Here is a 16,787-nt window from a genome sequence, read left to right on the forward strand (position 1 = left end):
CCCCCGAACATGTACAAATCCCAAAAAGAGTTTGTGCAGTGACATGTGTGTTATTGCTGTTATCTTCTGAGGTCCATATGAAAACATCTAATATGATTAAATCATTTTAGATGTAGGAAAAGTGTGTGTGTGTGTGTGTGTGTGTGTGTTTGCGTGTGGGCATGCCTAGACTGACAAGCCAACTGACCAAGAGTTATACGGAGAGACAGTGGGAAAGATAAATCAGCAAGTCTGAGGGCAGATAAAGAGTCAGATCAAAGCGCTCTGACATTTGATAACAGATCGGAGGATGATGACATTTGACTCAGGCTGACACAATGGGGCTCATTACAGGTGTACAGGTGAGGTGAGAAAGGGGTGAATGACAAACAAGGTAGAACTTCAGTAGATCAAAAGAGAGGATATCTTTGACACAATCGGATTTAATGTGTTTTTTTAAAGAAATGAGATAAAGTTTGTTTGGTTGAGTTTATCACATTTATTCACCTGCTGCAGGCAGAGACAGTGACATGAGATCCAAACAAGTCCAGTTAGAGTAATAGATGTGTGAGTTTGAAGACTTATCAGATGCCAAACCTCTGAAACATCTGCATTGGTTTATAATACATGCACATATTTGATTGGCCAATGCTGTGTGAGATGACTTTGCAGAAAAAGTTCAGACAGATCCGATGTATTTGCTGGAGCGTTCTGTGTTCTGAGACCTGCTGCTCTTCCAAACATTACGTACCTCCGGCCGCTCGGTTGATTGACAAGAGATCAATCAAATACCAAGAGCACAATGAGCGCTTGCGCCAAAGAAATAATAAACTACATTAAAACTACCGCTCTAACATTATGTCACTACGTTTTGGGAGCCTTCGCACCTCAGAGCCTGAAATCATTGCAATCCAATTTTACACTTGCATAAACATTTTAATCCAAAGCCACAAGGTACACTCTTAAATATATGGACTCCCTCTATTTCTGTCTGTTTCTCTGAGCTGTTTTTTAAGCTTCAGCTTATTTTTTTTTTACCAATTTCTGAATGTGTCTGAGACAATAAATTGGGCCTTAGGGGCATTTTTCATGATTCTGCTGTGCTGCTTCTTGTCCATATTTGACTAAGGGGATTCGGTAATGGCTTCTCCCCGTGTCCCTGAACCACATACAGTTTCCAACAGTGGCTGGCACATAGCATGACTGGGTATGCAACCGAGAAGCCGTTATGGCCTTAACACAATGCCATTATCGCTGTAACACAGTGCTAATGCTCTCTCTTGCTCTTTCTCACAGCACAAACACACACAGACACACATAAACACAAGCACACTTTTACACACTAAAACTGCGTCTCTCTGGAAACTAATGGGTTGTGTTCCTAGAAAGACATGGATACTTAAGAGCTGGTTAGGGGCTGAACACAGATGGTGTGTGTGTGTGTGTGTTTGGGGGGGTAGGTGGGTGGGTTGGGGGCGGCATTTGTAAGCCTTGTAGTTTGTGCGTTTATACACAGACTTACAGATGAGAGCATCCGGCCATGCAAGCGTTGATGTTGGTAATTGTCCTGCAGAAACTTGTCCATCAGTGTGTCTGTATGGTAATGACTCCTTGCCCTTACTGAAGGTGTGTGTGTGTGTGTTTAAACAACATTCTGCTTTTATATGTCTGTTCATAGACACTCGTCTTGTGTTTAGCTGTGCCATGTCTTTAGCTATACTTAAACTTGGGCTCACAGCAGCATAGCAACCATTATTAGAGATGATAAAGCATACATACACAAACACAGAGACAGTTAACTACAAGAACACAGGGTGTAGATTCATTGATGTAAATATACAAACACATAAACACACACATCTTTAGTATACATCCCTATTCCACAGTTTCCATTTGTATAAATGGCCTCCTGTGTGTATTTAATGTTGAAACAGAGAACAGGGACCAGGCATTGTCAGCTGTATAGCCCTGAACCTCTCTCCTCTGTCTGCTCTGATGACTCTTACTTAGCCCTCTTCATCACTGGTGGTTAAAAGAGCCAGAAGAGGATGACAGCAGAGAGGGATGAAGAAAAACTGGAGAGAGAAGGTATTTTTCACTGTCATGTCATCTGTTCTTCTGCACATGGCTCTGCATTCGCCCAGCCCTGGGCAACGTACAGTATCGTATGTCCTGGTAGACCAGTAATTCAGTGATGTGGATCTAATTTGCATGTTGCATCTGCCATCTGTTTGCAGTCTGTATGTGCATTCTGATACCAATTTAACATAAAATGGGGCTGCTTGGGAACTTGAGCAAATTTAACTGACTGTTTCATTGCTAATCTTGTTCCGTGCACTGATGGCTCCACATTTGGCTTTCTAACGGAATAATATGGCTCTTGTGGCTCATTTCCCACTATAGCAAAAAGGCCTGTGGTTCACTGAGTTTCTTTTTTTTTTTTTCACTTCATGTGCACTTGAGTTTCCTCTGGGTGGTCCAGAATCCTCACATAGTATGAAGACATACAGGACAGGTGGACTGGAGCTAATGAATCGCCCATAGGTGTAAGTAATGAACAGAATAGGATTGTGAGAGCTTTTCTGTCCGTTTGGGTTAGCTGTGATAGACAACAGGTCCTTGCTGTACTTGTGTCTTCTACTCAGTGCATGCTTGAATAACTTCCAAATCCTTATGGCCCTGAAAAAGAAGTAGCGGGTAAAGAAAATTAATTCATGAATTTCTTTTTGGTTCTTCTATCTCTTTAGAATCTTTGTGTTTTTATTTTTGCAGAATGCAGTTTTCAGTCAATTAAAATCTATTTATATGAGTAAAATCCAGACCACAGACTCTAAAATTTCGCAGTTCTCTAAGCCAATCTTACCAGATAATACAGAGATACAACAGCTGCTAGTCGATTGGTTTCTACTAAGGAGGAAATAACGACAGTTTGGCTCGGATGTTTCTGGGTGTGCACGGAGGAAATTGGCTGAAGCAATAATACGTCCTCTTTCTGTGTGTATATTGCTTTGGGAGGCATAATCACTACTACCTGCCACACTGTGCTTGATGGGTAGAGGACTGAGGGGAAGATTTAAATGGAAAAGACACATATATTGTGAAGGGTGGTGGGGGATTCGTACATGATTCTATTTGCATTCACCTTAAACTCTCTACTCTGGGAGATATTGGCAATTTTGAGTGTTGGTAAATAAGACGTGGACCATGAGTGGACTAGTTGGAGGCAGAGCAGGAACGACAGAGAGATGAGATCTATGGAGGAGTGGGTGTTTCACAGAGTGATAGAGAGGGAGGGATTTCACTACCCTGCATGTATCAAGTACTGTATAAAGAAACACATCTTTAGCCAGACTTTGCTTTATACTTCAGTATCTTATAATATGGTGGAGTATTGTATATTATATCTACTCTAGTATTATCTATTGTAGTTAGGTATAAAAAGGAACACTGCATGACAATTTTATCTGTACATCAGAAGGTAATTCAGTTTGCACAAGCAAAATGTCTGATTTGAAACAGACTATGATTAAAGTTAGTGTACACAATTCTGCACTCTGCCTGTGCACTCATTGCACGTGACCACAGTCTTCCACAAGGCTAGGCAGACATATCGGCAAAACTAGTGAGCAAGTTGCTAGTTCCACCTATACCTACAACAGCTTGCACTTCTAAACAAAGCAAGAAAAGAAAGACAGAAGAAGAAAAGGCTACAACCAAAAAGAGGTTGGATAAAGCAAGAGGTCAAACCAGAGTCAACATCAGTATGGCGTGGTGATGCCATGGTGGTGATGCCATGGTTGCTGTATTTCTGTTGAACAGGTAACTATCTGGTTTGATTTGTTTGTGGGTGAATTTCTTATTTTCCTGAACTATGTAGCCAGTGTAGCTAGCTACTTATGTAGCTACCTTGTGTATTAACCCAACACTAACATTAGCCACTCTGTAGGTGTAAGATAGTAGACAATCAAGCTATGTTTCACTATTCTTTGACAGTAATGTGGGTGTCATTGAGATGCAGTAATTACTGTCAGATATGTAATTGTGATATTCTTTCTAAAGGACAATCATTTCCAAAACAGTAGAAGATTGCTGCAGCACCCATATGATGCCACATGCAGAGTCTGACCTGTGTTTATAATCAACAGTCAGGAAACCTCTGGACACACCTTTTCTTCCTTCTTGTACGCATATTGTTTGTGGTAATTATATATGTCTTATATAGAGGTGTAATGGTACGTGTATTCGTCCTGAACCGTCAAGGTAGGAATGTTCGGTGCATGCAGTCATACGAAGAATCCGCTCCATGACCCAAACAATTACTGTCACAATAGTTTAATAATCCACTTACTCTGATGTGCCGAACAATAATTCTAGAGTGAGTTCCACCCGCAACGTTTTGGCAACGCACCACTAAACTGTAGCATGGATGTATACTAGCTGGCTTAGCCAAGGTAGCCTGTTTACCCTAGTTACCCTAGTTACCCTAGTTACCCATGGTCATGTAGTGTTGCTGCTGTCAGAATGACAAACCAGAGACCCATAACACTATTATTAAAATATACTCCATTATCTATGAAAGGATACCGCGTCTCCCTGTCCCCCGCCGCTCTCTGTGACAGTCAGCTTTGAGTGAAGCCGTTCAGTACAACAATAAAAACATTTGACTTGGTCAGACAGCACATTGTAAGAAGCAGTTCTGAGAGAAAAAGATGTATTTAAAAAGTATTGCAGTAAAAGTAGTGGTTTGGTCTATGACGTCATTAGATTATTAATACTGAGGCATCAGTGTTAGAGCAGCATGTTACTGTTGTAGCTGCTGGAAGTGGAGCTAGTTTCAACTACTTTATAAACAGTTAGACCATAAATCAGCATGAAACAGCTGCCAGCAGGTGTCCTGACTCTGCTGAAAGGTTGTTTCGTTTTCTACTGCAGCAACTAAACTGTTTCAGTAACAGTTTTGGCCAGTGAGCCATTGTTAGACATTTACATTTTTCAAAATAAAAGACCAAAAATGTTATTTTCCACCTTTCTTCATTTCCTGCTGTACCGAAAACATACCGAATGACCCTAGAACCGAGGAACATACCAAACTGTGAATTTTGTGTACCGTTATACCCTTAATCTTATACAAGTTATAGTATTCCCGTAATGTGTTATATATTTTATTGTGTTCCAAAAAACACAATAAACAAGCGTTACACCACATTTGGTTGTCATTATTTGTGCAGCATGTAAATAGATAATAAATGTAATGACTTGATTGTTTTTGCTGTAAGTTTAATGAAAAAGCATTTATCATTTTCAAGATTTCATTCAAACAGTGAGAGCAGATTATGCAGAACAATAAATAAATAAAATCTGTTGTATTATTGTCTACACCCTCCTGGGAATAAAAGAAAAATACAAATAAAATCTGCTATGTACATATGTTCATCCACTCAATGTAAATATTGGTATTGCAGAATGTAAATACTGCCTGATACAGCACTATTACAGCTTACATCCTACTAAAGATGAAACCTTGCTATTGTCCATGTGGATCTGAGTCACGGCCGCATATGATCCAGACACAGCAACTGGGTGTAACAACTCTGTGACCCTATCCCAGTGCTCCATATTGCCTCACAACAAATTTACTATATGGTGTGTAGCAGAACTGTCTGTTACTCCCCCCTGTGTCTGGAAGATTAGCCACTGCCCAGATATGATTCCAGATGCTTCTGGCAAGGCACAAGACCCCCCTCTTGCAAAATATAGGCTTCCATATGTGGCAGCATAGAAATACAGGAGTCATGATGTTGAGCACAGCACTTTCTTTCCACATCTGTGGGTATCTTTCTGTAGTAACGTTAGCTAGACCTGAGATGGAGCTGCATGTCTCCCATCTGCTGCAGCTTCAGTCTGAACAGCCAGAGCACCATGTTGGTCTGCTGTAGTGTCCAGCTTGAATTCCTCCCACAGCCTGCAAGCTACAGAAGGTAAATGCACGTGTATGCAGGAGCATAGCTCACATGCAGTCATTGGGTAGCACCCCACATTAGGGGCGCGTGGGGTGAGATGAGCCAATTTTTAGAAGATTAGTAGAATGAAAACATCTATATTTATTTCAGGAGGTCCCCTATAAAATGAAATGGTAAGAATACATCTATGACAAAGCCTGAAAATATAATCTCTCAAAAAAAAGTGTTCCTGTGGATGAAATTGCCACAGGTTAGAGGTAAATTGATCGGAGTGAGTTGGTAAGTTTAGCCATCTGGGGATAAACCGACCATCTGACTTTTTAAGACTACTGAACAATCAAAAACGATGATTCAATATTCCATTCATCAAGGTTGCAGGGAAATATTAATTGTTGCTCCCTCCTTCCAGTCCCTCCAGCCTTTAGAGGTTGAGGTAGCTTCTTCAACGCATCACTCAGTGGGAAAAATGCCTAGTAAAATGTGTATTAATATGTGTTAGTATTGTTAAGTTAGCTAAGAAAGTTAAAGCTACAATATGATGAAACAGTGCAGGAGATTTGGGTTTATAAGTGACTAAGGAGAGGGACATTTGTACTCCTCAGACAGAGAGGACCATTCAAATGTTTTATCGGGATCTATTTAATGTATCATACTTAGCACAGTTTAACATTTTCTGCTCATTGAAAGCAGTTTTTATTTCATCCATTTTCCTAACTTTGTTTGTGTTGTAACTGATTTACCTCCCGTCTCTAATCTTTTCAGATAAATTTAAATAAAAAGGAGGATGATTGATCGTCTAATAATTGGTATGATGTTTAAATTATGTTAAAGGTCACTTTGAACGATTTTAAGGAATGATAATGTAGAAAGACAGTTTTTAAATTGGGGAAAATCCACATTCATTTTGGGATGGCTTAGATTGTTTTGGGATGAATCTGGTAGGATGTTGAAAAAAACTACGCACTCAAATGACCACCTGTGGGTCACTACATTAAAAACCTATCAACATCACTGCTACTCTTGCTGGTTTCTCCAAAGTTGCATACCCCAGCTAGATAAAACTGCAGTTGTTGAGTAGTATGCTTTCTTGTGAGGTGCGTGATGTCTTTACAACATAAATAGAGATTATATTATGTCACAAAACAAGATGAAGATGCACCTTTTTCAGCGTAAATGTAGGTGAAGTTTTGAGATTTTGTCGGTGGCAGATGGTGAAGAAGTGTTGGGATGTGTGCTCTCAGAGATGTCACTAGGAACATCCTGAAGCAAAATCATGTTTGCAGCCGGATGGAATAAGATTCATGTGAAATGCAATCATATTCTTTTGCACGATGATAGTGACTGTGAACGCCATATAGTGTGATTTATACTCATCAAACCAGATCCCTAATACCCTTAATGCATCTGTTATGTCTCTCCACTCATTAGGATCATGTGTTAGGTAGAGGTTGATATTATCAGCTTCAGAGAAATAACAGTAACTAATGAATGAATGCTGAAATACATGAAAGAATGTCTGCCTTTTGCTGTATGCCAATTAAGCCCCCACCGTTAACAGCATTTGGGGCTAATTTGTGCCAAAATGTTCAAGCTAAAAAAGCGTTATTGCCATTCTGAATTAATATTATGAACTTTAGGAGTAAAACAACTTTTATCTACTGCTGTGAATGATTTAGGGCTAGAGGGGAACGGCATCTCTTTCAATGTAAAATAAAATAAAAAAAAGACATAGAGCTCCTTGTTATCTTTAGACCTTTGAAACCAAAATGTGTTAAGAAATGATAATTAACCTCCTCCCTGTCCTCCTTATTAAATTTCAGCAAAGCATCTACTGGTAATATCCCAGAGTTCACTGGAGGAGGGACAGAATGGTTGATGGGATACGAGAGAGGGAAGCACATCTGGTGTTAGAATACACCCACTGAGACACTGAGAGGTTTATGGGGCTACACTGATTAGGACACACACACACACACACACACACACACGCTGACAAACTCACACACACACAGAGTATCAAATTTTAATCCAGGTGCCAGGAGGAAGAGGGTACATCATAAATAACCTTGTGTGTGTGCGTGCCTATCGACTTACTGGTGCACCGTACCTGCAAGTGTATGCACTTCGCTGAGCACGGTAGTGGGTGCTTGATTGGATTCAAATGTGTTTGTCACTTTTTGTATATGGTAGTATATCTATATGTGTATAAAGTATGCGCCTGTGGATTTGCATATGTGTGCATGTGTGTGTGTGTGTCAGGGTGAAGATGGCCCCTACTGCAATTCTGATTACAATAGCCGAGTGCAGATAATGAAATTTCCTCCTGTCTCAATCATGCACTAATTAAACACTGAAAAGATAGTTGGAGAATGCTTTGTACATGTGTGTGGACATGCGTCTCCTGGCTCTAACCCTTGTCTTCACCTACACAGAACATTTAGCGGTTGTGTGTGTGTGTGTGTGTGAGTGAATCATGATACTACCGAGCGCGTGTAATTTCCCGACGTACCTTGAAACCTTGAAGTCGATCCAGACGGCGCCAGCTATATAGTGAGCCTTGGTTTACATTTAAATCATGCACATTACATTGTGTTTTCGCTCCAGCAGACTTTGTGTATTCCCGGTTTATAGCGCGTCTGGGATCACTGAACTGAAGCTTAAGTGTCTTGTCAATATTAATATTTAACAAAGCTCAACACGGAGATGAGTGAATGAACCAATGAATCAGCCTTAATCACATGCTCGTCACATGCTCTCATGCTTCTTAATCTTTCGGTAAAGGCGTATTTCAGCGAGTCAACTAGAGAAACTAAAGTTGAGCTCACTGTCCCAATTCTTCAACTTTTTTGACTGCAGCTGGGAAATGCTCCCAGGGTAGCCATTAGTGAATAGAGAGGCTGTAATGAAAAGCTGGAGGGGGTCCCAAAAAGTCTAGATGAAGCACTTGCCACTTTACACTGCATAGGCGTGACATAATAGCTTTCTGTAATTGCCCTGGATACTTTATGGGGGTGCGGAACGAGGTCTGAGAGCTTTAATGATACAGCTGGAGTATTGGATCCATCGCCGCTCTTCACTCAGTTTGTCTTGGATCCTTTTTTTTGTTTGTGTAAGGTTATACTAGATTCAAAGATTCCCTCGAGGATGAAGAAGTTGATGCTTGTTAAACTTTGTCGACTGAGTGTACTTCCTCTTTTTGAGTAACGTATAGTGTGTTAATAAAATCCAGTAGACAAAAAAGTATTATAATTTCACTTAAATGTGCTCAAAGTTTGAACTTGATAAGTAAGTCTTGATGCAGTACACATTCTGCTGTTATATAAGTTAATACTTCATCCTACAGAACAACAGGCTTCCAAATAATAAGCTGGAGTTGCAGTTTGTGTGGGAGTATATGCATAATGTATACCGGTGCCTTGATCACGTTTTGATCTTAAACACACATCCAAACGGCACCAGATTGCATGAAAACAAGCTCAAAAAGCAGCGTTAGATGAACAGCCCAATTAATGAGATTTATTAATGACGCTTTAGAAATGGAGAGGGGAAACAAAAACTATGGTGTTTATCGTTTGATTTCTTTAGGGCGCTGTTTTGTGTCTGCGTTCTCTCTTAATTTTTTGCTTCTGCCCACTTAATTTTAATGGGAAGTTTCTCCGCCTCTGAGTCACTGCCTTTCTGTCTCTATGTGTGCCTTCCTTGTTTCACCTGTCTTTTCTCATCTGTCTTTTTCTCACTCTGCATAAATTATAGATAAATGATACTGGCGTTCGGTGCTTTGTTCCCCCAGCAGATACCAGGAAAAACAACCATGCAATGAATCCTCCAAAGGCTCAACACAGCCAAATACTGTACAGCCATAGTTCTCTGTGGTCTTGCAGACCCATGGAGCTAGATTTCGAAGTAAAACTACACCTCTCTTATCAGACAAGATTTACAAACCGAGGCTGCAACAAAATTCATCTAATCTCGGCTGGCCCGCTTTTGGTCCCCGGACCCATTAGTTTCACTCTGTTTGTCCAAATTAATTTAAGTTGTATGATAATATCACTAGTAGGAAGAGCTCTCTGCGCACTGAGAGTGACAAACTGAAGTACAAACTGTCCAGTCCGTGAAATCAGTCAGCGCTTGTGAACATTATGTCACTAGAAAGCTAGAATTATGGTACGCTGAGACTGGATGAGCCTTTTTTTTGCAAGAATATTATCATTCACCACTAATCAACTTCACCCCAACTACCACCTACTGTAAGAAATATTGTTTAAATGAGCCCAAAGTTTACATAGCATTCATTCTAGTTAATTGAGTGCTTAATGGTTTATAGAGAATCTAAGTCTAAGTCCTTCCAAACTGCAAAACCTCCTCGTGCAGCTTTAAAATGCAGGAATCGTGTAGTTGTCACTTTCAGTCGCTGACATTTGCTTTTCTATCACTACATCACCTTGAGGTGATTAAACTCAAAATGTCTCACTGTCTTCTATCTGACATGTCATGTAATATACAGTATGTAGACTGTTTGTTTTGCACGTTTTTGTATTGAAAGACAAAACATCAAATTTGAAGCAGCAGATGTTGCGTACACGGCTGAATTTTTTTCTGCATTTATGTAAATTAAGCCAAGTGTATAAAATATAAATGTAAATCATTCACATGAATAAAGACTCTGTAAATAATTGCAGACTTTGGTGAATTTGCCGTATCTCTCAGGACGATCAAATCACGCAGATGTTGTAAGGGGCATGTCACAATAGTTATTTAAAATGCAGCATACATCTACAACCATCTACAGCGCAGAGAACAACAAATCTATGAAATGTTGAAATCTATTTTTCATGAAGACTGACAAGTATGGGCAGCTGCTGACTTCTTTAGGCATCGAGTTCTCGGTTGAATTTCACAAAACAGCACATTCTTGATATGACAGTGGTGTGATAAAATATTGAAGCGTTCATCTGGATGGGTTGTCTGTTTGAACAGAACAGATAGTCATGCAGATGAACAGGTCTACAGGAAGCACATATCTGTGTTGAGGGATTTCTCTGGATATAGTGACAGTGATTTAAAGTGGTGTGCTAACAGAGGAAGTCTTTTTTTAAGCCGCTACAAAGTGATAAACTAAATTACAGAAGTGGCTCAAACATTCTGCTGCATGACAGACTACCTACTGCATGTGACTTGTAATGGTGAAACTCTGTGACAGCTTATTGCCTGTGTGTGTTGTCAGTATCCTGAAAAAAAACATTGGATTTCCTGTTTTGTGTGTTTTTAATTGTAGTCGGTATCAAACACCGTCTGACATATCTAGGTAGAACCATATTATATGAGACTAGCAACAGCTGACACTGACAAACCGCACTAGTGTACTGTAGATTCAAAATCAATTCATGTATGAAATCTACAGCAGTGGCTGCCAAAGACAGAGTATACTGTACATTATTAACTTGCCGGAGGCAAGTATTCAAACATGAATACTGGATGACTATTGGATGTGAGAGAAGTTGGGAATATGCTCAGATGTTATAAAATGTGAATGTTTGACTGGACAAAAAGACAGCAGATACTGAATTGTTCAATACATCAAAAAGATACCGTACAGTGTGATATCAGTGCCCTTCAGAAACCTTATATATCCATATATTTCATCCCCTTTTTGAAATAAAGAGATGATATGATGACCTGTGGTTAAAAGATGCTCCGAACCAATTAGAACAAAATAATGACCCTGCGGTGTGAGTGAATAATTTAAAAAGGAGTCCTTGAAATTCTCCTAAGTACAGAATTTAGATGAAAGACTTTCCTAATCCTGCTACAGTAATGTGTTGTCATGGTTACCAAATACAGATCTTGGATAACTAGACAGTTCATCCCTCCCCTGACATTCTCCATGATCAGCAGATGAATAGTGTAAATTTGTTTAGTTTAGCCTTTGAAATCATACAAATGTCACAAATCCTTATCACACAATCCCGTGATTGGTCTGTTTTGCTTTGTTAGCAAAAAAAAAAAACGGATGGCAAGAAACTCAGGCTCAAAGAAAAATCTTTTTGGGTGGTCTTGATGTGGTTGTTTCATCAGCATCAGACTCGCAACAAAGCAGAACATCATCATTTCTTTGAACGGCAGTAAAAGTTGAGGGGGCGGGGGGGTTCAGGTGGAGTGCAGGAGAGGATTAACAAAAACGGGCCGGGAACACATTTAGCATCATTTGTCCCATCTAAGCACGCACAGCCGCACAGTGGGATGGCAAAGTCAAAACGCAGATGACTTTGTTATCAAAGTGTTGACATGATGTGATGCAGTGTGACTATCTGTCAGTGAACTGCAGCCTGAGACAGATGCTGCATTCGCTCCCTGCGGATCCAGCGTGAATGATCCTTAATGACTAAACTGTATGTATTATTTACAGGTGGTGGACAATAACGGCTCAATAAAAAACAAATACAAACAGCTCTGTAATAAATATTAACTTTGCAGAGCCTTTAAAGTCATTTTTGTCACAAAGTGGTGTTGCCTTTTTTTTGTTTTTTGAGGCTAGATAATGGTGTTTTTGTATTAGATTGCAATTTATTTGATGGAGTTCTTGTAGTTTTTGTTTATCACCTGTACTACAATTATCTTTGGAAACAATGCAGTGTAATTGCTGCCTATTCAAGATAAAAACCTTGAATAACTGTCTCATCTGTCAAGCTGATGGTTTCAGTTGATCTATTCAGACATCTTGTTCATCGAGGTATTATAATGACTCTCATGCTATAAGTAATGATCAAATCATTTAAAATTCCTGATTTAGACCTATCATTATATTGTACTGTATTCATACCATGGAGTGTAGTAAACACACTAGCGATGTATGTTGCAAAACAAAGTGTGTACAACATTGTGTGTTGACCTGTGGCAACATCTCAGGATATGCCAAAGGTCCTATTTCTCAACACGGATGCATAGGAGGAGGAGGAGGAGGAGGAGGAGAGAAAAAATACTTTATAAATAATACAAAGATTTGTAATGGTTTATTTCAACCAAATATTCTTTTTTTATATTTTGATCAACCTCCTCTGCCTCTATGGACCAGCCTCCACTGTATCATATATAGTATAAAATGATAACTTTATAAATAATATGAGGGACAATGGGACAACAGGCTGTGGGCACTGGAATACATAGAAAAGAAAGAAAGAACAAGGGGACAGCCAGGGTGAAGTTACACACTGTAATGACAATGAAACATTCCAGCAGAATACAGTGTATGACAGCAGTAAACACAGGAATGTGGAAAGTGGAGGAAAGTGTAATGGATGAATGGATTAGTCATCATGCGTTGCCTCAGGGCTAAAAAAGGTGCAACGGACATACACACAAACACACACAAACACACACACACACACACACACACACACACACGCTGAAATAATTTACATGTGACGCTGATTGAGTTTTACAATCAATACAAGTGGTGTGGACAGTAAGGAATAGATGGATGTATCATGTCTACCATTGCCCAGGGCTGGATACTCAGCACTGGAAGTGAGGTACACACACACACACACACACACACACACACACACACACACACAACAAAAGCCAATTTATATGCTAACCAGCTAGAAATATGACTCCTCCCACCATCACTCTCAAAAGGATTAGCGCAAAGTGTTGTTCATTTACTGTGTGTGTGTGTGTGTGTGTGTGTGTGTGTGTCTTCCTGTAAAAACGACTTCACTTATAGCTTACCGCCAAAGAAGACTCACAGGACACAGACGGATCAGTGAACACAGGTTTTTACACACCTGTAAACACATCTCTATCATAAGCTTCAGTGTTTTCAGTTTCAGTATGTGGGGGGGGGGCACTCAGCAGATCAGCCCTTCTCTGACACTATTGACACTAGAATGAGAATAGCTGGTCCACCTTAAAGATCAGTCAACCTTGAGTGAAGCTGATCAGGTTAGGCTAAGCCATTGTCGCTGACTTCGGGGATAACCCACCTTCACTTTTCCAGCAGTTCAGGAAACAACAGACCAGAGAAGCTGCAGCATTTATTAACTTGACAACCTGTACTGTACATTTACTGACAGATCGACAACTCACTGCTAACCTTTTCCTCCGCTCGATAAGTTGTTTGGTCTACAGAGTGCCGGAAAATAGCAAAAAATGTCCATCACAGTTTTCCAGAGCCCAAGATGACGTCCTACAATGTCTTGTTTTGTGCGGCCGACAACAAAATCCCAAAATATTCAGTTTAAAATAATATAAAAACAGAGATAAACAGCAAAACCTCTCACTGGTGAAGCTGGAACACAGCAAAAATGACTCAAACGATTGATCAGTTATCAAAATAGTTACGATTAATTTTCTGTCGATCAAGTAATTGATGAATTGACCGATCATTTCAGCCCTAGATCACATTACTACACTAGAAATGTTTGGAATGGCAGCGAATGACATCTTGAAGTACAGTAATCAGTCAGATAGTAAATATTTAATTAAAAAGCATGAAAAACATAAAATTCTGGAAGTGCCCTGGTAGCTGAATGGTTACTATGCATGCCATATATTTGCAATGACTCTGGTTCGAGTCTGGCAAGGGACCCTTGTTGCATGTCGTACTCATCTCTCTCTGCCCTGGTTTCCTGTCGGCCACTTCGCCATTAACTGACAAATAAAGGCAAAAAAATATCTCTAAAGATCCCTCCAATGAAAATCAAGTTTTCGACCTTGATAACATGTCCATGTGGTGTTTTTCATGTGCTACAAGAAAGAGAAGGTGCTAAAAAAGCAGTCAGTGCCATGGCTGAGCCTTTCTGCTTTGAAACTGCAGAGTACCACAAGGACAGTCTCAAAAACATTCAGTCAGGCAGGATTTCCTATGTCACCAATCATTCATAATTAAAGATAATTATATGCACAGTCTACCTCCATGGGTGTTCCCCAACAGCTGATTTCTGGTCTGCACAGAAGAATAGCAACCCGTTGAGTTGAAAAGCCGAGTCCGACATATTGTTGTTTAGCCAAGTTTCCATCAGGAGAAAAACACAACAGTTCCTCATCTCCCTATGAACGCTCAGTCTCAGTCAGATCAGATCCATTTTGTTATCCAGTAAGAGAACATTGACCAGAAAGAACGATAGAGTGGCTGGCCTAGTCACATTAGCTTTTAGCTTGGCTAACAGACCGGCCCTCTACCCTCTCTTCTGCTTCTGTGCACACCGCTACCTTTTGCCTCTGAGCCATTGTAGTCTGCTACGCCAGTCCGCTGCTGCAGGACATTGTGTCCTCAGGAACAGCAATCTATTGAGCGCTGCTCTAAGTTTCTGTGGAAGTGAGGTGGGCAAGGTGTTGAGAATGCTCAGAAGTTCAGTTGGGCTGTACTAGGGGTGCAACGGATCACAAAACTCAACTCAAACTTACAGCATGGAACTTTTGCCCATGGTCTTAAATGAAAACGACATTCAAGATGTCCAATGTTCAAATGAAATCTTAAAATATATAAAATATCCAAAGCTCAATTGTTAAATTAAATTGCAATATGAGGCCTGATACATTCCTCTTTTAAACATGGTAGTGAATGAAACAACAGCCTGTGTCCACATCATCAAAACTTGATGACAACTTACAAACATGAACACACGTCTTGTCCTGCAGCTCGTTGAACGAGCCACCAAACAAACATTCACCGGGGAAAAGTGCACCGCTAACATCAGTTAGCAGCTAGATAGCCAATTAGCTGCTCAGCTGCGGCACATTAAACAGCATGTAAACATACCTGCAGATGTCACTTCAGACCCGTTAGATGCTGGTTTGGTCATTGCTCTTCAAAATCCCTGTTAGTGATGCGCTGTCTGTCCATGACTTGTACTTAAAGCAGTTTGTTTACTTTGTCTTAAATGAGACATTAAATTTTGCAATTAATCTGCAGTTCACATGCGTGCTGAAGCGTGGGGAGCGATCCGTACGGATCACGGATCAACTATGATCCATTGCACCACTAGGCTGTACCTTCTTGGCCCAGTTGCAATGGTCATGTTATCTGCACACTTACTCTCATTAAGAGAAGAGTCCCTAACACTCTTTACACCATAACCTGGAGCCAGAGAAGCTGCTGCACTGCTGTCATGAATATATTTGCATATTCATAGATTCTGGAATTTTTAATGAGGGAGAAGGAGATGTCATTTTAAGGATTTTAAAGTGGTAATTACACTTTTTTTTTGCAGAAAAACCATATCAGACACACATTATTGTTCCAAGTCGATTATCTTTATATATCTTAATACATATCTGGAGAGGATCTTTAAAAAAAAATACGTAGAATTCTATAGGACAGAGTGTAAGCTGAAAAGTGTGATTCATAATGTGTATGATCAGAATTGACCTTTCCTCATTGGTATTTTTATGCCTATTGTTTTCAATTCTCTCCTGCTTCCCCTGTGTGTATTTTGTGCTTCTTTCGTATAGAACGCCCTGTCCAATGTTCAAGATAGTGTTTATACTTTGAAGCGGTGTGCATTTAAATAGTTCATGCATTTAAATGTCCTTAAACTGGCTTGGACATTCAGTTCATGCATTTAAAGGAGAACAGTTCTGTGGTGCTTGTGGTAAGGCATTTCTCTTCAGTTTGAGCCAAGGCCAAGTGGAAGCTCAGTGCAAACAGTGTCTCACCAGCAGGTAACCAGCATAATTATAATAAAGTGCTTCCTGACCGTTCATGACCCTCCAAATGTTTACCTTGGTGATCTTGACACCGCTGTTCACACACGGGTCAGTGATATACTTGATTATTCTACTTTTAACACACACATGCCTGGATAAACTCGAGGTTTACGTGTTTAAATATCACAACTCAGCTAT

At 40.0% G+C, this 16,787-nt stretch overlaps 1 protein-coding gene across 9 annotated transcripts in view; it reads left to right on the forward strand.

Moving 5' to 3' along the window:
• Positions 1–16,787, forward strand: part of LOC121887251 (zeta-sarcoglycan) — a 368,949-nt gene that overhangs the window by 123,601 nt on the left and 228,561 nt on the right. For 3 of the 9 annotated variants that reach the window (XM_042397955.1, XM_042397937.1, XM_042397945.1), the window contains one exon: positions 1,990–2,067. The exons of 5 other annotated variants lie outside the window; for them this stretch is intronic. In XM_042397955.1, coding sequence (XP_042253889.1) covers positions 2,044–2,067 — 24 coding nt within the window. In that variant the 5' untranslated portion in view covers positions 1,990–2,043. Of the gene's footprint in view, positions 1–1,989; positions 2,068–16,787 lie in introns of those variants that run through there. One more of the 9 variants, XM_042397979.1, reaches the window with a different exon arrangement.

This window comes from Thunnus maccoyii, chromosome 2 (genome assembly GCF_910596095.1).
Source record: "Thunnus maccoyii chromosome 2, fThuMac1.1, whole genome shotgun sequence".
Classification (NCBI taxonomy): Eukaryota; Metazoa; Chordata; class Actinopteri; order Scombriformes; family Scombridae; genus Thunnus; species Thunnus maccoyii.